Source organism: Sinohyriopsis cumingii, unplaced genomic scaffold (assembly GCF_028554795.1).
Source record: "Sinohyriopsis cumingii isolate HCF-2022 unplaced genomic scaffold, ASM2855479v2 utg000069l, whole genome shotgun sequence".
Taxonomy (NCBI): Eukaryota; Metazoa; Mollusca; class Bivalvia; order Unionida; family Unionidae; genus Sinohyriopsis; species Sinohyriopsis cumingii.
This window is the reverse complement of record NW_028315867.1, coordinates 3,550,210-3,572,877: the sequence shown is the minus strand read 5'-3', so window position 1 is coordinate 3,572,877 and position 22,668 is coordinate 3,550,210. Positions and strand designations below refer to the sequence as shown.

Here is a 22,668-nt window from a genome sequence, read left to right as displayed (position 1 = left end):
GTATAGTTTGGGTTTTGTAACCGCTCACGTACGATTGTGTGGATAGTAGATTATGGATTTTGTTTATTGTTTCTTAGCGTATGTGGAGAGTATAGTTTGGGTTTTGTAACCGCTCACGTACGATTGTGTGGATAGTAGATTACGGATTTTGTTTTAATGATTTGCGTGTGTAAATAGTAGATTTGGGGTTTGTTTATTGTGGCTTCACTTATGTGGATAGTATATTATATGAAATGGGAAAAGTAGGGGATGTTTTCCTTTACGTTCGCGCATTGTTTGGTCATGATCTAGGTAAGATCAATTTTATGTCTTAGGGGGATGTTTTCCTTCACGTCTGCGCTTTTCATATAAGAACCCACAGTATTCGTCGTTCAAACCATTCTACAAAGAAGATGGCTTCGAACCACCTTGACAAAATGCAAAAATTACAAGACGTTTTAGACAATTTAGGAATAATGGAGCAGATGTTAGTGAGACTCAATGAAGACCACTATTCCTATAGTCCCCATCGACTAAAGATGGAAATTAATAACTTAAGAAAAGTAAAGGACATAATAAGTGGTGTCATGAAAGAGATAAAGGAGGAGAAGGAGGATGAAGAGGAAAGGATAAGAATACGAAAATGGAATGAAAAAATTGAAAAAGAAGAAGAAAATGAGAAGAGGAAGAAAGAAGAGGAGGAAGAGAAGAAGAAAGAAGAGGAGGAGAAAAAAAAGAAGAAAAAGAGTGTAGGAGAGAAAATAAGAAGTTGGTGGAGAAAAAGAAGAAATTAGAAGCAGAAGAAGAAGAAGAAAAACCAAAGGCCCTTTTCAGGGCCACCCATATTTCTCGAAAAGAGAATGACCTTTCAATTGCCTACCCCTTTTTTAAATTTAAATTTAAATTTTAAAAAAATTTAAAAAAAAGAAAAATCCCATATTCAATTCCCCTTGTCCCTAGACAGACCCACACTTTATTCCCATGTAATGCTAATTCCCCTTGTCCCTAGACAGACCCAAACTCTATTCCCCATGTTCAATTGCCTTTGTCCCTAGAATCAATATTTTTTTTTCCATTGTTCGAATGCCTTTGTCGCTAATCTCAATATTTCCTTTTTTTTCCTTTCTCCAATGTTAAATTCCATTGTCGCTAATCTTACCCCGGGTGGTTAATGTTAAATTTCCATTGTCGCTAATCTTACCCAGGGGGTGTTTTTAATGCTAATTCCCATTGTCGCTAATCTCACCCCTTATACTACTCATATATATGGCGCTACTAAACAAGGCCATAATTCCGTTATTGACAAAACCGATTTTAACCTCAGGTCCGTATACTGTATCATCTGTTTTTATAATTTCACCTTCTACTTCAATAAATGCTTCAGTGGGTAAAAAATATCTACTTGTATCCTGAACCTGTAATTCAATTCGTTTTTGTTTATTTGGTTCTCGTGCATCATAAGAATAATACTGATAATCACGCACTGATTCATTTTTAAGAACTGGTTCATCTATGTCGAATGCTGGGTCGGATTCCCGTTTAAACATTTTATTATAAAAGTTATCGTCTAAAACGAAGACCATTTCTTGCCACCAGACTTGTGTTTATTTTTTCAGCCCTTCATTTACCAGCGCTGCTAGTTTTTGATTTGCGGCTTCATTTATTACTTTACTAACATTTGCAGGCATGTCTGCGGTGGCTGGTAATTTTACCGGTGGAGGAGAACCTCTTTGAGGTTTGCGTATTAATCGTGCTAGTCTATCCTTAATTGCCAAGAATGCTTTACTGGCAGCACTACCAGTAGTACCAGTAGCTTTATCTTTAATAACGTCAATAGCTTTCATCGATAATTATTTTACGATTGGTATTGCTTTAGGAGCCATCCTCGCGAATAAACCCCGAACAACATCACCGAATCCATTTCCATAAGTCATCCTCTATATGGGTACTCGTGAATTTACAACTCTGACCATGACTGGTCTGCGATGAGAATTGTGTACAATCATTTTATTTAATTAGTTATTTATTTAATTAATCGCTGTAGTAGCCACTGACACCGTCTGCAAGTTCATCAATAAGTTCTCGGTATATACTAGCATCCATGATACCACCTTGAAATAATCACTGACAGATATCAGCTGCTTCATTAATTATTTCTGGTGAGTTATTCCCAGCTCACTTTCCTCCTATGAGAACTTCTAACCGTGATACGTCATTGATGATATTGTTAGGACAAGTAAGACCACTTCCCAAACCACTGCCATTTGCTCCTTCTTCTGTTGTTTACTTAAATAGTCTTAAGGGTGATCTTTCTCCTTTTGCTTTTTCGGACCTTTTAAGTTCCAACATCAACTTTTGCTGTGGTGAAGAAGACTGTTGTTGTTCTATCTGTTGCAGAGGTGGAGGAGGTTGATATGAAGGTTCCTGCTGGGAGAGTTGTTGTTGTTCTAGCTGTTTCAGCATTTCTTTATAAAGTCTCTTTACTTCTTCATCAAGATTTCTGTATTCTAAATCATTATCTCTGGCTTGTTTTTTGTTTTTATATATGCGATATATCCATTTAATAAGACTATCATCAGTTACTTTTTTAAAACCGAGTTTTAAGATACTAGATTTATTAAATATACTAATTAATATTTTTTCAGGCAATTTTTCTACTTTAATATTTCTAATATCTTCGATAAAATCCTCCCTAAATTTTGCAATCAGTCCAATATTTTCCTTTACTGGTTTAGATATGAGTTCAGTACAAATTTATTCAATACCTTCAAGTACTTTTTCACCGACGGGGGGAGGTTGAGCTGTAGCTATGTCAGTTGGAAGGTCTCATAAAAGTTTTTTTTTGTTTTTTTAGTTCTCACTGCTATTTTTTCAGTCTGCTCAGTGGTCTGTTTTAATATTGGAAGAATACCTTTCTTTGTTTCGTCCTTAGGATCTCCCAATAAAGCTCTTTCAGTGACCGCTGCAGCTTTTTCAGTAGCTGTTGTAATGGGTTTAAATAATTGTTCTACGTCTGTTGCATATTCAACTTGTGCTTGTTGCCGCGCTTGTAATTTTTGTCTTACAGAATCTCTCACGGGAAGATATTTCTTTATTGCTCTAGTTGCTCTCGAGCTAATCTAGCGGAATGTACCTCTCCAATGTTGGCCATTACTGTTAACTTAAATTTTTAATTTACAACAGACGCGCAAATGTTTTTTTTTTGTACATCGATAAAGGCCTTGATTTTCGAAAAGGGATGCAGAAAGCAGCAGGGAGGGCAACGACAACAAAGGGCAGCAACGACGGCGACAATTGCGTTTACATAAAGCGTCATCGCGGTTTTATAAAGGGCTTATTTCGGCATTTGGAACCTTCTAAAAAGTTGTAGGGTTCGCCCTCCCTGCTGCTCAACAAGGTAACCAGTTGAGGTCTTTTTTTAAATAATTTTGTTTCCAATTCTAGAACAGACATAAGGAAAGAAGTACTCTCTGAACAGGTAGCCATGTTTTGGCAACCATGCTACTGTAGTTGACATTATATTTCAAATTAGCACATTCACATGTTGGACCAACAAGACATCACCAAAGTCTTCTTATGGAAACCCCATGCTTTTATAACTTTCTGTATTGGAGGAGTAACAATAATAAAAAGTGTCAAGATAGCTGCCATGTTGGTCATACTGATTATCAGATTGGCACCATTTTCATTTATGATAGACTAAATGTAATAAGAAATCTCTTGATGCATGCACAGTACTGATATGATCAGCCATCTAAGAGAAGTAAGAACAACAAGATTTTCAAGATGGCCATTGTGACAGCCATATTAGAAATTATATCAGCACCATTTTCATTCATGAACAACTAAAGATCATAAAATGTCTTTCAGTGAAAATTCCCTGCTGATATGACCATTTATTCAGGAGTAGTGATATCAATATTTTCCAGTGGGCCACTGTGGCAGCAATACTGGATGTCCCAGCAGCATCTTTGTTTATAACCAAATAAACATCATAAGAAGTCATTAGAAAAACCTAATGCTGATACTGCCATCCATTCAGATGTATCACAAAAGATTTTTATATTGGATGTGCAAGCAGCAGCTTTTTCATTTAGGGCCAACCAGACATAATAAAAAAGTCTTCTGATCTAAATCCCATTGTAATTACTCTTCATTCAGAAGTATCAATAACACGATTTTAAATATGGCGATTATGGAAGCCATACTGGGCATCAAATAACTCCCATTTTTATTTAGGACCAATAATAAGTCTTTATGTAAAAACCCTATACTGATATGACCATCCATTCAGTAGCTATAACACAATTTTCAAGACGGCCATTGTGGTAGGCGTACTAGATGTCCAACCACTACGAAAACAAATTCATGACTTCATGAACAATCATGAACTGTTCATGAATGTTCTTGAAATATTCAAGATCAGTTCATCATTTGAGTTCATGAACAAGTATTCATGAAAGTTCCTCAACCCTGTTCATGAACACTTCAAGAATTTTGATGAATCATGTTCTTGAAGTTCATGAACACACCTATGAACTATTATAATCTTTGAAGTTCCTGTAATGTCATGGACTTGGTGTCACAGAATTAAACTATTTTATTTATTGAATATATGTACTGAGGAGAAAGCTTGCCAGTAGCTTCTCGTGGATTGGTGGTTCTTCCAGAGGTTTTCCTCCGCCATTAATACTCACCGCCATGCATAGATTATCGTGTGCTGAAAACTGGCATTAAACCCAACAACAACAAGAACAACATGTACTCAGGTTTCGTTTTTCGTATACAACGATATCCAAGGGCGATTTATGTATATTGTGTCGGATTTCGAAATAGTAAGTTCGGTTCATCCCATGCCGCACGTGCGAAGTGCTCTCGATGGGACGAACTGAATGCCAACATTGCACAGACTATCTGTGTATAAATACCTCACTGTATGTACATTTTTTTACAATACGAAATAGTCTTGTCAGATGGCAGTCTGCTTCAAGGACTTGCACATCTTCAGCTGTAGAGGTATGTAAGCTTATTAATTTCTACGTCTATAAGTTATAACTACTGTATTACCACGTTTATTTTTGTACATTTGCTATGTAGCTTTGGTTTACATAGTATAATGCACATATATCTATTGTTTTAGACTTAGCACGAGATTTATATCAGTAATGTAAAGCAACATTTTTTTTAAGAACTGTTTAGTTTAGTAGGATTCTTTTTGAGCAGGATTAGGTTTCTTTTTGAAACCTGTCATTTTGTAATTATTGTGCTGATAATGTTATCTATATAACTTACAGTGTATAATGTCATTACATTATAATGCCCATGTCATGTATAGTACACGGTATTGGATATATTTTCAGGTGTCTGTGACCAGAGTGTCTGTGTCTGAAGTGACCAGAGTGTCTAATGTCTGGAGTGTTCCAAGTGTTTCGAAGTGTTCAGAGTGTTTGGAGTCTGTAGCAGCTGTGAAGCTGAATTGTAGCAACCATGGAGCTGAAACAGTGTACTGATGACGGTGTATCTCCGTACATGTAATTTATTAGCCATGGGCTGATTTTGGGGTTCATAAAACCCAGTGTATTTTTCGGGACTGTAAAGATAAGTTGTATATCTGTCCCTTTTCTATCACCATTATTTTGCTACCTGAATGAATGCATTTTAATACATGAGTAAAATCTTACATCGTTTACTACCTGAGTAAACTATATCCATCATTTCATTATCAAATCATCATGAACCATTCACCCCGTGTCTTTATATTTGCTAAATTAATTTATTTGTATTTTTCATCATTAAGCCTGTGCATTCTTATGTTAATCAAATCCAATGTTTGGATTATATATTTACCCATTTTCGTAATTAGTTGCTCATTCAAGTCATCCATTATTAAACACTGTATTTATATCATCATCAAAAGCGTTCTGTTGTGAATCCGAATTTTCACCCGGTTACCTTGTTACACTTGGTTCGTGAACAATTCAAGTACTTTGATGCACCATCAAGATATTCCTTAACGATGTATATGAAATTTCTCTATCATTATATTCATAAAATGTTCATGAAAATTCATCATACAAGCTTCTCACACTATTAGTGAAATATAAATAAAGGTGAATATTTTTCTTTTTTTAAATGATATGATATATGATACTGTATAAATGTTCATACAGGTCTTGTATTCAATACTTGTGTAATTAATCTGAGTAGTACTGGATTAATATGGGGAAACAATTTCCTGGCCAGCATGAACAAAATGTATTTGCTTTAAAAAGCTTTCAATGACTTTGTTCTAATGTTTTTGTCCATTACTATCATAAACTGCATATTCTATCGACTTAAGTCACTGGTTGCTAATTTGCTGTAAAAACTTAAATATGTAAACAACGATTACCCTGACTGGATGAGTGTGAAAGAAGACATGATATGATTGGTTAATATAGACACAAGATTTCAGCATCTGAGCCTCCTTTCCCCCACAAATGAAAAGCATGCAAACAGTTCTGCAACAAATAAAAACCTCGAAAAAAAAACATGGACTCCCATGGAATGGACAGATTATTTTCAATATATTATTTTTAAGTAAGTAAAAGTGCAGAGAAGCAATTATGAAGAATATGAAGGAAATGATTTGGTGAGAGCAAAATTAGGCGGAAAAGCGCATCCAGCCTGGATCATCAAAACTGATGGTAGTGATCTGTAATGGTGAGTGCTTTAGACCACTTGGCCACTCAGGGCCCGCAAATGTCCATGTGGCACCAATTTAATTTAAGAGCAGCTAGAGGTTAAAAGGAAACCATGCTGTCCTCTAAACAGTTTTGGAGAAGCAGTGATGATAAACAATTGCTAACTGATTGTGGATGGACAAAAGATGCAGGACCATCATCACATATGCTCTTCTGGTCATCAACAAGTAAAGATATTTATTTTACCCTTTACATAAAGTCTTGGTTTTTTTGAAGAAGCTGGACTATTTGAATCAGTGTTGTATGCCTGGCAGTAGATTGTCTCATTGTGGTCCATATTACTAGGAGTAACTGTAAAACTGGATCCACTGCCTCTTGTTTGAGATCCTATATACCAGTCTATAGTGGGAGCAGGTCTACTGGTTCCTGTCACACAGGTCAAGGTCACTGGTTCTGCTGAAGTCACTATAATTGTTTCTGTGATGTTCCGGTTATTCTGTTGTAACACTGCTTCTGTAACTCTCACTGAAAAGTAAAAATTGGCATTAATAAACCACTTTAAGAAAATTATGATGCATGACAATTAAATTCAACTGGCACATGCTTCACATCATATTAGGCCTTTCTAAAATTGGAGAGTGGACTCAGTGTTAACTTTCATATTTGCTCAACTCCTTTGTAACTCTCAAATAGTTTAACCTTTTCTCTTAGTACTATGATATCAATGTTTTCCTGTTTAACTAATCTTAGGGAATGGTTCCATTATTTCACACTATTTTGTAGTTGATGACTCTCATTAATCATTTATGTGAACATTTTCGCCCTAAAAATTAAACATTTTATATGACTGTGTATGTGATGAATTCCTTTCTTTTATTAAAATCTTTTTCCATAACTCAAATATAATGAATAAAATTAAGAAATACTGCAAATTTTCAGCCTTTACTGATTACAAAGTAGAATGCAATACTGTCTATTGATGTGCAGTAGCAGAAATCTCAGAAATAAACTAATCAAACACCAACAGAAGTGCATGAAAATTATGCATAGTAAACACCAACAGTGATGGAAATAGCTGAAAGTGATGTCATTTGTGTTTTTTTATATCAAATGTTAATTTCTGCAGCTTTATGGGCATGTCACATATGAACAATAGTATGCTCATCAAGGTATACCTCACATAATACTTTTAATTGACAGTCTTAGTGAGGAAAGTTAAGAAATTATGCACAACTAGTAGCAAGCTGACCATCAACTTGAGAATGCTAGTAATCAATGCTATTGCATCAAAGCCCAGCTTTGCACCATCCTAAAAGCCACATGCAATAAAGCAGCTAAGTACTGTACTCTTGGACCAATGATCCTCATATGCCATGAAAAACCACTACTTTTCTGGCAAAAAGTCATGGTCTCTCGAAATAGGTGGTCTCTAATAACAGTGATCCTTCAAGACAGGTTTTACTCTATTTTGAAGACCTTTAGTCTATGGCAGCTCTGATGTTTTGTCTCATTTGCATGAATTCTGTCCAATGTTTATTATTTTTTGTATAAAAGGTTGTCTCAAAAGTCTATTGTTATTTTTGTCATGTGAAGACAGCCATATCTGATGGCAAATAATTATCATTGTAAAATATAGACGTATCATATGCCAAAGTAGCTCACAGGTCTCAAAAGAGTTTATGAGCCAACTGGCCATGTATATATAGCTTTAGTAAGAAAGGTAAATGGTTACTGAAGAGGCATTTACATCGAACATGACGGAGATAATATTGCTAATTATTTATTTATCACAAATAAAATAAATTTGAAAACTGCAATTTTCAAGCACAGTTTAAAGGGCTTCTAGTCTTATCCCCAAAAGAAGTGCCAAAAAATCACCATCAACAGCTACAGATGATTTAATTTAAAACCATTCATTTGATGATAATAGGATAAAGATGATGTCAATAGTTTTTTCGAACATGAATTTTAAGCGCTTTATGGCCATTTCACATATGAATATGGTGCTCGTTAAGAAATATCACCATCCATTTAAATGAGAGCTTTAACATGAAAATATGCAAAAAATTAAAAAATTAATAGTACAGGCAGAAATCTGATCATCAACTTGACATTGCTATAGTCTGCCTCCTTTTCATTATGAATCATACCCCAACTCCTATCTTTGAAAGTATTTACTTGGTAGAATTACAATCTACCTGAGAATTAGTCCCTTAAAACCTTACAAATTTCAATTCAAGCATCACAGCCATTGGCTCATGTATGTGAAGATTCAGCATAGCTTTGTTACTGTCTTGTTGTTGTCACTGTTGTTTTGTGGTTTAACGCCATTTTTAGCACCATATAGGCTATACTTGGTGGCTAGTATAACTGATGGAGGAAGAACTGGGGAAAACACCAGTAAGAACAACTGACCCAAGTTAAGTTACTGGCAGTTTTCTCAAATACCCACACTGACCATACACAAGACTCAAACTAACACAAAGATGAGATGGCAGTGATCAGTAAAGGCAATCGCTTTAGTACACTTGACCACCCAGTGCTCCAGGTTTAGTGTCTTGAAATAAGCACATAATTTTTGTGGGGATAGTGGTATGTATCTTGCATGTTGTATGCAATATAGATGTACCGATATTAATTTTTACGTGCACATGCATCCATATTAGAACCATGCACCTTACAATGTTCATTAGTCTGCTCCATATATCTTCAACATTGCACAGGCAGCTGATGACTTTGTTTTTCCAAATTAAGAAAGCCTGCAGTTATGGAACAAGATTTGGTTCATCAGATGATCATCATAATATTTCCTAAGTTTCACAGTAGCCATTGAAAACATTATAAAAGTTGCATTCAGGTACACTGCATGAGCAGCAGGGGGGTTGAATCCTACAACTTCTATAAGGTTCCAAATGTCGAAATAAACCCTCAAAAAAAAAAGGGTTTCAACCGGAAATAAACCGTTTACTACGTTTCAAGAGGAACCTTTGGAGGGAGAAACCTCCCAGGAGGTCCTCCTGAGTTAGTCTAAATATGGTTTCTGATTGAAAAACTCATTAATGGCGCTTCGATTAAAAAAAATGAACCAATTCGTTGTCGTCGCCCTCCCCTGCTGCTCTGAATTAAAAATTGCTATACCAAATAATGGTACACTCGGAATCCTACACAGCTAGACTAGCCAGAGAGCGAGAACAAGCGCTTAAAAAATATGGGCAGTCACAACAGGAAGCACAAGTTGAGTACGCAGCGGAAACGGAACAGTTGTTTAAACCTATTACCGCGGTTACTGGAGATGTTTTAACTGCTATTAGGGGACCTAAAAAGGAACCAGGTGAGAAACAAGAAAGTCTTAATCAGGTATTAAAAGAAACTGCTGAAAAAATGGCTGCGGTCCAGCCTCAACCTAAAGGTGCTGTTGGAGAACCTGAAAGGGTAAGAAGGGGAGTTGATTTTAGGGATAAATTTACTGAATCGGGTATAGCAGCACAAAAAATACGCAGCTGAAAGTCATGATGAACTAATTGAGTATGTTTGCTGCTGCTGGTTATAATTCAAGAAATAATTTTTTAAAACCCGAATACGTTAAAAATGTAGGTCATAATAAATGGAGGGATTGGGTTATAAAATAAAACAAGGTGATGTTCGATTAGACACAAAAAATTTGTATTATCAGACATATTTATCAGGAGTGGACAAATATGATAGAATAATACAGGAACAAAACAAACGACAAGAGGGAGAGAAAAGACTAGAACAACAGAGAAAAAGACATGAAAAACAAGAAGCACAAGAACAAAGGAGAAAAAGGAGGGGGGAAAAAAGAGTTTTGTGCCGATATTCTGGATAGTGAGCATTTCCCACCTGAAGAAGAAGAAGAAGATCAAGATGATCCTCCTTTATATCTTCTTCATCTCCGCAGCAAACAGAATCCGAATTACCATTAGATCCTATGGAGATGTTTAAGAAAGTTCATCAAGGATATGTTACCTCTGTATCACCTGACGTTTTAATCGATATTGCTGCTTCGGAATATTTAAAAAAAAAATATTTGAAGTCTCAGTATGTTGAAAAAGTAACACCTGAGCACTGGCCTGCTGAGGTGTATTTTACTGCTAAAAAATTACCTGTTGACCTAACCGATCCCGATTACTTATTATTTATGCAAAGGTCGAAGAAAAAAAAGGTAGGTCTAACACCAGTACTACTGGCAGTGGTTTGGAAAAGTGGTTTAATTCCCTGCCCTGATAGTATCTTTAATGATGTTTCGTGGTTAGAAGTTCTCATAGGAGGAAAATGAGCTGGAAACAACTCACCAGAAATAATGAATGAAGCAGTTGATATTTGTCGGCGATTGTTTCAAGGTGGTGTTATGGATGCTGGTATTTACCAAGAACTTGTTGACGAACTCGTTGATGATTACAGCGATTAAACAATAGCAAATAGCATAACATGGTCATATATATAACAGACATACACCTGTGCAGATCAGAGCAGTAAACTCACGACTACCGATCTACAGAGCAACTTACGGAGATGGACTTGGTGATGCAACTCAATGATTATTTGCAGGGTTAGCACCAAAATTGGGTCCTCTTGCAAAACAATTATCAATGAAAGCCATTAATGTTGTTAGTGAAAAAGCTCCTGGTGCAATTGTTAGCGCTGTTGGTAAGGCGCTCTTGGCAATCAAAGAAAGACTAGCACGGTTAATAAGACGAAAATCAGCACCGGTGAAATTACCAAGTACTGAAATTATGCCCGTGGAAGTCAGCAAGGTGATAAATGAAGCTGCAAATCAGAGACTAGCAGCGTTAGAATCTGATGCACAAAAAAATATAACAGCGAATTTGATAGCAGGAAGTGGACTTCGTGTTCGATGAAGATAATCACCATTTGGAAATACACACAATAGTATAAAATGTTGAAGCGTATATCCGACACAGCATTTAATATAGATGAGGCGGTCCCTAAAGATAAATCAGTGCATGATTATCAATTCTATTACTATGATGCATAAACCCCAAATCAACGAGGGTGTATCAAACTTCAAGTTCATGATACAAGTAGATATTTTCTGCCTTGTGAGGCGTTTATTGAAGTAGAAGGTAAACTTGTAAGAGTGGATAATAATAACTACGGTGTCAATGACCGAGTTGGTTTTGTCAACAACGGGATCATGGCACTGTTTAATAGCGCCACCTACATGATTGATGGAAAAAATATCTAATCGATTCAGAATGATGTCGATGTTGCTACAACAATAATTGGTCTAGCAAGATACTCTGACGACTTTATAAAATCAGCTGGTCCATCGATGATGTTTGCTAAGGATATTACCAACAACGATGATCATATTCAGTATATTAAGTTGCGAACACCACAAAATACTGCAAGCAATCCACAACCAGTTGATTTTGAACATGAAGCTAGACGAGGTGCTGATTTTGATATTATAAAAGATGCTAGCCCGACTTACAACTTCGGATCTGCAACACGTCGATTAATGTTGTCAGGAGATGATAGAAGTTTTTCATGCGTGATTCCACTCTCTCACATCTTCGGATTTTGCAGGGATGTTAGAAAGGTCATTTTTGGAGCTATGCACACAGTTGTGCTTCACAGAAAAAAGATGACAATGATGCGATTTGGCGAAGAGGTGGCCATGTCGGCAAAGTAGAAATAACAAAACTTTCATTGTGGATGCCGGTATTAACTCCATCGATCACAGAAGAACCACGATTACTTTCTTTTATGAATCAAGGTGGTAAATTATTGCTGTCGTGGTTTACAGTAACCACAGACGCCATCCAAAGTTCCGTCAGAGATAAATTTACTTGGCATATAGCAGGGTGTTTCTGCACCATGACATATTTTTACTGCGTTACAAGATATGCGTCGGGTGAATAATCAGGAATGGTCTTATATGATATTTGACAAACTTGATGTTACCAAGGTTTTATTGAGAATAAACGGGCAACAAGAACCGTCTGAGGATATATTATTAAATTTCAACAATAATCATGTAGCGCGCGCATATCATCGCTGGCAGACATTCTTGGCACGTAACATAAATATAGATACTGGGACACAAATATCACAGTTTGATTTTACAAATTTGTATCCGATTTATTACTTTTCGCTGGAGCATCTTGATTTATCCAAGCAGTCTGTTGTTGATATCCACTTCCAAGCTCACGTAGGTGTCCTACCAGAAATTGCAGCTGGTCCGCCAATTGCTTATGGTCCTTACAGAGCAACTGCTGTTATACTTTGTGATAAGGCAATGTTACTTGAAGGTATTAGTGGCCGAATGAGAATCATTGATGCACCAGTGGAAAAAATGTAGACAATTAGATCAATCGCATTTATTATAAAATGTCATATAGTCACATTAATGTCACTTTGACTTCTGGTCAGATAAAGAAGTTACAATCGAAAAACGCAAAAGTATGTGGGGCAGCGATGACACTAAAAAATGATCAAATTGTTAATGGTGGTCCAAACAAGTTATCGCTGACTAAAACCCAACAGAAACGTTTCAATAAAGCAAAACAGGCAAAAACTGGAGTTCAACTTGATTTCGCTCCAAAAGCTATCAAGGATATGGTTAAAACCGGTGGTATATTTCCACTTCTCGCAGCAATACCAGCGCTGATAGCTGCTGCTGCTCCTGCAGTCACTAAAGCAGCCGCGTTGGGAGCTGTTGGAACAGCTGCCGGAATGGCATTAAAGAAAGCAACTGGAAAAGGATACAAAAACAAAGGACGAGGTCTCAGGCTTCCAGGAACTCTGCCTTCATGGTACCCAAAACGGTTCTGATAAAACACAAAGTGTTTTCACCAATGTCAAATTTTGATTTGCTCGATGCTGCTAAACAATCAAATATAAAAAATTTCAAAGGTGTTTTTATGCAAGATCAATTACCACAACAACCGAATAATCCAGAAACTGGAATTATTAATCTCAATAACAGTAACGGTCTAGGAACTCACTGGGTTGCTTACACGATCGATCCACGTGGAATTATCTATTTCGATTTGTATGGGTTAGCACCGCCAGTTGAATTTCTCAAAATATACAAAAGATATCCCATTGAAAGTTTGGTATTCAACGTTGCCAAAACAAACACTGACCGATCCTCCGATATGTGGTCGTGAGGTATTAAATGTTCTCACCGCGATATCAAAATCAACCAAACCGCCTCATAAAGTCATGCATGAGCATACCGCGGGTCAATTTAAACAGTTTCCTATCAAATAATGGTTGATATTTACGGAAGATCTCTTCTCAACAGAAAAGTGAAGCGCACCGATATAGATTTATCAAAATATGCGACCAAAGATGAAATCAATAATCTTTTAAGCCTGACAGGGATAGACCCAGATGAGGTTGTTATTTTTCAGCACCGATACGGAAAACTAAAACCCAGCAATATCAAATGGAATGACATAGTTCGCAGGGTTCTTGAAGCTGTTATGGATAACATACCTGTGTTACTGACAGCGGAAAAATCAGAGACTCAAGTATATCGTTTACAACCATCAGAGATCAAATCGCAGCAAGCATTGCTAATCGCCTAAAAAATACCGGTGACACAATGACAGGTTAACTCAGCATGAATGGAAACAAAATAGTTGTTTTAAGAGATCCAACATTCGACGAAGATGCTGCAACAAAAAAGTATGTTGATGCTAACTATGGCACTGTAGATAATAAATTATCCACGTTGCGGGCTGAACACAATGTTCACATAAGCGCGTTTTCAAGACGTCGTAGAAACTTTAAAAAAATTAATGAAATCACAGAAGGATTCTTCGGTATTCCGCTCACCGTTGACATAAATCTTTCTGATATCAAAACCAACATTGACACGATCAAACAAACACAGCAGGATATCAAAACCAACATTGACACGATTAAACAAAAACAGGATGATATCGTAAGTGGGATTCCTGATATCGTTAATAAAACCAGTTTGATTAAATTCCCACCTGGAGTTACACCTGGGCATTTTACCAACATAGTATACACGTTATTATCTGGATTTGCAACATGGTCTAAACAAAATAATACTATCAAACACACCGCAACAGTTACTGGCGTGTACAGGTTTTCTGTGTTCAGTGCTGCGCGATTTGAGATTTTCACAAATTATCCCTGGCGACATTCCACCGACAAGTTTTCCTGGGTTGTGACTGTAATAATAAATAGCGGAACCAAAGAGGAATTTATACTGGAAGCAGTCGATAAGACATTAAATGCAACATCTTACTGGTGGTGTTTGGAATTCGTAGCTGAAACACCTCAATTGTTTACTGCGTAAGATAATAAATGACATCCTATACAGCATCAATGACAACATTGGATGCGCAACAGTATAGATACAATCAAGTGCCCAAATGGCAATCTGAGTTAAAAACTCTCATCAACAAATACAACCTAAAAGTAAAAAAATATAAACGACAAGCGGTCATCCTGGATGCGCTAGTGTACTCGGTATCCGCGTTAGTTGCATCCACCGGAGTAGTATTATCAGCACTAACACCAGTAACAATCGTAGTCACAATCATCTCTTCATCAACTGCCATCGCAGGGGTTTTTAAAATAATCACAAAAAAAATATCCTCGTGCACGAGCACAAAATACCACGATTATGTCATGCAACTAAACACAGCCACAGCTGCATACTCAAAATTATCATCGCTGATATCATCAAGCATTGATGATACAATGTTATCAGATTCCGAATTCACGTTAATGGTTAAGATATACGATGACTACACTCGCCATTTAAAAACAACCAAGAACAATAATGACAGAATTACTTTATTGAGATCTGCTCGACATAATCGAAAATACAACCCCAAGAAGAATTTCAATGATAATGGTAAGTTCGATTAACCCTGAATTTAGTATTAAGTTTCCAACTGCAATTCCCGTAAAAGAAATCGCACTAGCACAATTACGAGTATATCACAGTTGGCCCAATATCAGATCAAAATCATCTGGTGGATTACCAGGTAATAATTCGTTCATGTTTGCACATAAAAATAAACCCGATGGTACTCCCGAACTGGAATGTCATTTGGTTGCCAACTGGGTCTTATCAAATTGAAGAAATCAATGAGGAATTACAACGTCGAATAAAAAATATCACAGGAAAAGAATCCAAGATAGCAATAAATGTTCATGAACCAACCCTGTCTTCTACGATTGAAATAAGCACCCCAGACTATGCTGTGGATGTATATCAGAGTTCGATCAGAACAGTGTTAGGATGGCCTGAAATACCACCACTGGCACCACCGATACCACCAGAACCGAAAAAATCTGATTATGTCACGGATAATAAGTCATATCACGGATTTCAACCATTATATGAGGGGTTTTTATATGATTTACAACTGGGAACATTAGGTAGTATATTTGAACTTCGCGGTTCTGGTTTCCAATGGTCCTTTGCTTATGAACACGATCGGGGGGAAGAAAACATACCAATATTAACCTGAATGTGATCGATCGATACTTTATGGTTGCTGATCAGGATCATCAAACTCAATGGCGGCGACTACTGCAGTATTTCCAAGAACATCTTTTTGATATAACTGGTTCACGCAGCAAAATCATTAAACAAATTGAGATATTAAATCAGATTATATTCGATGTGGAATATTTTAACCAGCGATTAATTCAGGCGATAATTGATCATGTTGACATCAATAAAAATAATTCCAAACAACAATTTTTAGCTATGTATGGAACAACAGAAGCAGATCTGCCAAATTTTAAATTTCCCAGGTATAATGCAGCCGAACAAAAAAAAATCGGTCAATGATGTCATTGATGAATATTTTCCTGACACACTCGCTGCATGGAGAAAAACACTACCACCAGCAACTATTCTCCGGCACAACAATGACTCGGAAGGGATAGGCAGACATGCATCCCCGAGCATCGTAAATATAACCAAAGTGGTCGCGGTCAATCTTGTGTGTGATATCGTCGACGGCAGCTACAGCACAGACACAACAGTATCAAATCAAGCCCAGCAAGGATTTGTTCTTTATTCATTCACCCCAAAAGACCCACCTGGATATCTGATTGTGCAAGAGCCGATCAATCAGGTTTATCTGCAGTGTTATAATCCACTGTTATCAAGAATATATTTCAAACTAACAGACCAATCTAATCACCTTCTTGATTTAAGACACGAAACTCTACATATTAATCTGCTTGTGAAATCCTAGAGATTTCCATCCTGAGGATTTCCAATCTTCAAACAGTCGGGGTGCTCAGAATTATAAGAAATTTATTTTGTATTGAAAAACTGTCAAATTTCTCAATTCCGCAGGGTAATATGCCTGACAGAATCATGAAAATTGTCTGATTTTATTGCAAAAAGAGGGTACTTTACCCTCCTGAAATCAACGAAAATTGTCCGATTTTGTTGCAAAAACACGGTAATATACCTGAAAAATCAACGAAAAATCAGCATTTTCCCAGCAATAAAAATCCCCTTAATAACAAAAATATTGATTATCTGACGGATTTTTTACTGAAAAACTGTCAAATTTCTTAATTCTGCAGGGTTAATATGCTTTCAGAATCATAAAAATCATCATATTTGTTAATTCTGCACAAATTCAGTAAAAAAAATATACCTGTGAAGAATTTTATTCCTGACAGACCCTCATTTCTAATTAAATCAAATGAGTATCATATATGTACCAGCATGTGAAAGTTTTTATTCACGACAAGCAAGCACTTGAAAAATATATCAGGGAGGTGTTTATGCAGTCCCCCGTCAGCACAGTTGATTTAGTTATTGATGTATTCGGTAATGAAGACTTTTTATTAACGCAGGAACAGTTAGATGAACTGCAGCAAAAACGTATTTGCGTGATCACATGTGACAGAGATCAGATTTAAAATTACGCGCACTCTTGCATTACACTTAGTCAACTTAAGGAAATATTATTTAACCCTGCAGATCCAGATGCAGATCCAGATGTAGATGATACAAGTGAAAATAACTTATCAGACTGATGCAGGTCAGAATGATATGGGTAAAAAACAAATGTGGGTAAAATATTTTTTTTTTTTTGTCAGTACAAGACTTCTACTTTCGATTTCATTTCCACGTACTTAACTTCATTTCCCAGTAATTTCATCAAGGGGACCTAACTCACAATCTGATATAATTTTTCTCAGCTATATTTCACGCGTACTAATTACATTTCTGGCTTCATATTCTCCCGACAACGCTAACCTGATTTTTTTGATTGCAAGGGAGAGGGGGGCAAATTCATATAGTTGCTGTTCTTGTATTGTAGCTAGTGATTTATACAACTCTGCCTGCATTCTCTTTATAAATTTATACTGAGCGGGTAAAATATACCGACCTTCTAATTTAGCCTCATATAGTGCTTAAAAATCAGACATGATTTTTTCAGGATTTAATTCATCAGATATATTAATTTTGTTTTCTTGTAATTTTTTAATAGCAACAATTACTTGGTTGATATTTCATAGTTCATATTTATATAATTATATCTTTAAAACAAAAAATAAACAGTTGTCTTGATGAGCGGTTATCAAATCATGGGTCTTGCACTGGCCTGTGTGTCTCCACGAAGATTCTTTCAGACTTTAAGTCCCAAGATTTTATCTTCGGAGACTTTTGTCTTACAGATCGTTTCTTGTCGATTCTCAGCATTCTTCGTGACTGTTTCTTTTTAGCCACATTCTTTCTGAATGTTTTGTTTTTGTGGGACCCATGAAAGTAGAGCTTTCTGCATCCAAGGCAACTGTTTATTTTGGGGGGGCGTATTCACAAACATACTGCCAGCGAATTCTCTAAGCGAAAGCGAGGCGAAATGTTAGAGTATTCAGAAGGCTGTCTGTGTTTTCATGTACATACCACCCCCGGGAATTAAATCCTGGGGTGATAAAACGTCACCCCACAATTTAACATGGAGAAGGATATGTACATGAAGGGCCTTTGCTGGGCCCCCCAATTTATAAAAGAAAGCCATAATATCGGCACCGTCGACATATGAACTAATATAATCTAATTTTTTTAATCGTATGTATATATTTATGTATGTATGTATGGATGCTTTTGTTGTTGTAGGGTTTAACACCATTTTTCAGCACACGATAGGCTATACATGGCGGCCAGTATTAATGGTGGAGGAAGAACCCGGAAAATCCCCGGAAAGAACCACCGACCCTCGAGAAGCTACTGGCAAGCTCTCTCACATACCCACACTGGCCGAATCCGAGACTCGAACCCACGCAGACAGAGGTGAGATGGCAGTGATCCGTAACGGAGAGCGCTTTAGACCACTCGGCCACTCGGGGCCCCATGTATGGATGCAGATAGATAGATAGATAAACATTGTTATATTAAGCCATACACAATAAGTAGCAATATCAAAGAATGAAAAGAAATATGATTTAATGCTGTAATATATTTAAATATATTATTCAATATCGAGTAGCTTGTCCATAGCCTTTTGTAGGTCCTCGGGCAAAAAGCCCTCAAATTCTGTATCACTATAATCATCCATATTTGTTTAACTGTTTGTCATTTCTGATCAGCGCGTTTTCATTGTGCGCTTTTCCTTCAATGTGTCCATGGCATTTACATCCCAGTCCAATACAGTCTGTTTGCTGGCTGTCTTGATCCATCTGTTGCTGCTTTCATTAGATGATATTAATGCATTCGTAGCATGTATTCCATCCAGCTACGGCTGAGGTAGCTCTTGACAGGTTAATTGATGCTCACATCAAGAGGTTAAAATTTGGATGTGCAGCCTCCAGGTATTATTGCTGGCAATGTTTCCGCGCTGCAACTGTTTCTTCATGTCCTCAGTGATGTGAACCCGGAACGAGTCCATAACTAATAGTGATCGCTCTCTTCTGGTGAATGGGAAATAAATTTCTTCAATCCATCGCAGCATTAGCATTTTGTCCATCCATGCTTTCTCTTGAACTGCGATAATCCAACCTTTTGGTGCCTTCAGATCTAGCTGTCTCTTTCCCTTGAAAATAATCATTGGAGGTAATATGTCGCAGATCCTGCAACAGCTAAAACGACAGTAACATGTCTGTTCCCTGTGCCAGTTGTACGAATCAGAACGGTTTTCGTTCCTTCTTTGTCCACCGTTTTCCCTGGCACAAGATCAAAGTACATCGGTGTCTCGTCCATGTTAATAACAAACTTATTGTCAAACTCATCCTCCTCACGTCTATCCATTCAAGCAATCTTTTCTTCCAAATCCTTTGGTAAACGTTAGGCAAGAGAGGTCCTGCTTCTGAGCACAAAGTCATGTCTTTTCATGAAACTCTCTCCCCATGAATGACTGACATGGAATTTGCTCTCCGGAAATTCTGTTGAGACAAGCTCCTTGGCATATATACATATTCCCTCAACACTGACTGGAATTTGTAAGTCATGCTGAGTGAGCACCCGTTGAGCTATCTTATCATCCATAGCTTGTCCATATGAAATGGGTCGTCCACACTTAGGCAAATGACCGTTCAAGTTCAGATCAGCAGAAAAGTCAATTTTCATCCAGGTACTCACCGTGGATTTTGGAATCTTGAATTTTTCTGCAGTAGGTCTAATTCCCAGACATTCTGCATTGTTAACGATATTCTGCTTTTGATTTAATGTATAATGTTTATAGTGACCACGTACAGAACCAGGTGGAGCACTCTCGGGTTCAAGATAATCAGACTCGTCATCTAGAGCAGCTTTCTTCGTAGGTGGTTCTTTCTGTGATGCATCCTCAGAATCATTAATTCGAGGTCGCTTCTGTTGATGGCCTACTGGCTTCTTTGGAGATGATTTCGCAAGGGAGAGTCCCTCCACGAACTAGGCAGTGCCTCCTCGCTTGTTGCATAATGTATGATAAACTTATCCATCAAAATTATTACAGTACTAACAATATTATGTTTCACGACGACAGCTATCCAATATATAAACTTTTGATAGTGGTGGGCATTTTATTTATACTTTATATTTTAATAGCTTGATTAGATAACAAAAATATGATTGGTTGTCAGTGTAGACATTGTTACACATGAAACCACTTCAAACTGGTGTGACAGTTATGGCTTTGATCAGAAACCATGACCCCTGCTTTATATCATTAAACAATACATCGGAGAGTCAGTATGGATTAGTAAAATTCATTGGCATTGTGCAACAAAACAAACCCCTTATCCCTGATGCATTATATACCAAGGTTTAAACACAGTTATTGTTCTGTTGGCAGTAAACCTCTTTGTAGATGATAAATACTGATTGTGGGTGCTAAATGTTTGGTACATCGTGTACTCTTTTAATGAAATCCAGATGGCTGCATTTTATTACAAACACACGTCAAAGAAATCCCACAAGTTTTGTTATTAACAATTATCACCTAGTCACCCTGGAATCTCCGACATACTGGTACATCAAAACAATCTTTGAGCAGTCGATTGTTTCGAGTCAGCAAACTCTACTCATTTTGAAGCTACCCTCAGCTAGGTGGAGAGAAAAAAAAAAGAGAGAACCACAACAAATAGACCACCTTAATTTTTTTTTAAAATACCAACATATTAATCATGCCGACTCGTATATTGCAACTTGCTTGTTATTTTTACCCTTCCTATGCGTGCATACAACACTCACCCCATATGGAGCCTCTCACCCTTGGTGCTCTAAGATTAGCCATCATGCATGTACCGGTATTTTTACTCTCGATACTAAAATGTTAATGTCAAAATCTTTTTATTTAGTTTGCATTAATATCTTAATTACACAGAAATTAAGCTTGCACACGTTGGTAATGTAGATTTTAATGGTCACCGATTAGCAGAGGGTTAAACTGTGGATTGCAAAATTATATAGTAATATGAAAGTTCTTTTGGAAAATATGCACACAATCATGGCTCTTATACAAGTATGGCTGTGTTTTCTGGTGGATGGACATGTATCACATAGACTAAATAGGCAAGTAATGCCTGTTTTCAGTCATTATCCTTTCCATGGTGCTCAACAAAATACTTGTTTTACTTCATGGCAGCACGTCGTCATGTGAGCTAACGGTAACTTCATTACAGACATGGGGGGGAATAAATCTGTCTTCAACTGTATGTTTTCAGACACCTAATTAAAGAATTTTATATGTATTTGGACAACAAAAAAAGTAATTATTTGTTGCAGTCCGAAAAGATACGGTAAATACGGTATATTCACAGCAATTATTATTATTACTATTAGTGAGATAGTTGTAAATTTGAACATGTAACTAATCATACATATGATTTCCTTTCAATTTATTACTGCCAGATATGTATAAAGATGAAAAATATCAATACTGAAAAAGATCATATCAAGGTTGTTCTCTGCAAATCTAAGAAACATGGGAATTTTAAACCTTACAAGTTTGGGTCCACCATCTCCAGCTCGCTCTCCACTGATGCTGAGGTTAACAGCAGGATTGTGAAGGCAGCAGGAGTTATGGCCAGACTGAACCAGTGGATCTGGAATAACCCCAACCTCACTTGAGAAAACCAAACTGCATGTCTACCAGACCTGTGAGCTCAGCACACTCTTCTACAGCAGCAAAGCATGGATCACCTATGTGAGTCACAAGAGGAAGCTCAGCAGTTTCCAACTGAGATGCCTGCGGCACATTCTGGCATCCAGTGGCAGGATGAAGTACCCATCACAGATGTTTCAGAATGTGCCAACATGAACAGCATGTTCTCCATTCTCAGCAAGAGGCACCTTCCCTGCTTGGCCATGTCAGGAGAATGGACCCATGGCACATTCCCAAGGACTCGCTATATAGCGAGCTAGCAAAAGGCACACGACTGACTGGATGGCCATGTCTGCATTACAAAGATGTCTGCAAGAAGGACATGAAGATGGCCAACATCAATGTCAATGACAATGGATGTGCTGATGACCACTCCGCCTGGCGTCTTGCTGTCAGACATGGTGTTCAGA

At 37.1% G+C, this 22,668-nt stretch overlaps 1 protein-coding gene across 1 annotated transcript in view; it reads right to left on the bottom strand.

Annotated features, from left to right (window-relative positions):
- The window catches only part of LOC149774894 (uncharacterized), a 194,136-nt gene extending 174,213 nt beyond the window's left edge, over positions 1–19,923 (bottom strand). The window contains exons 1-2 of the mRNA XM_089944630.1: positions 19,797–19,923; positions 6,909–7,187 (exon numbers count right to left, since the gene is read on the bottom strand). Coding sequence (XP_089800756.1) covers positions 6,909–7,187; positions 19,797–19,923 — 406 coding nt within the window. The remainder of the gene's footprint in view (positions 1–6,908; positions 7,188–19,796) is intronic.
- Positions 19,924–22,668: the final 2,745 nt, after the last annotated feature.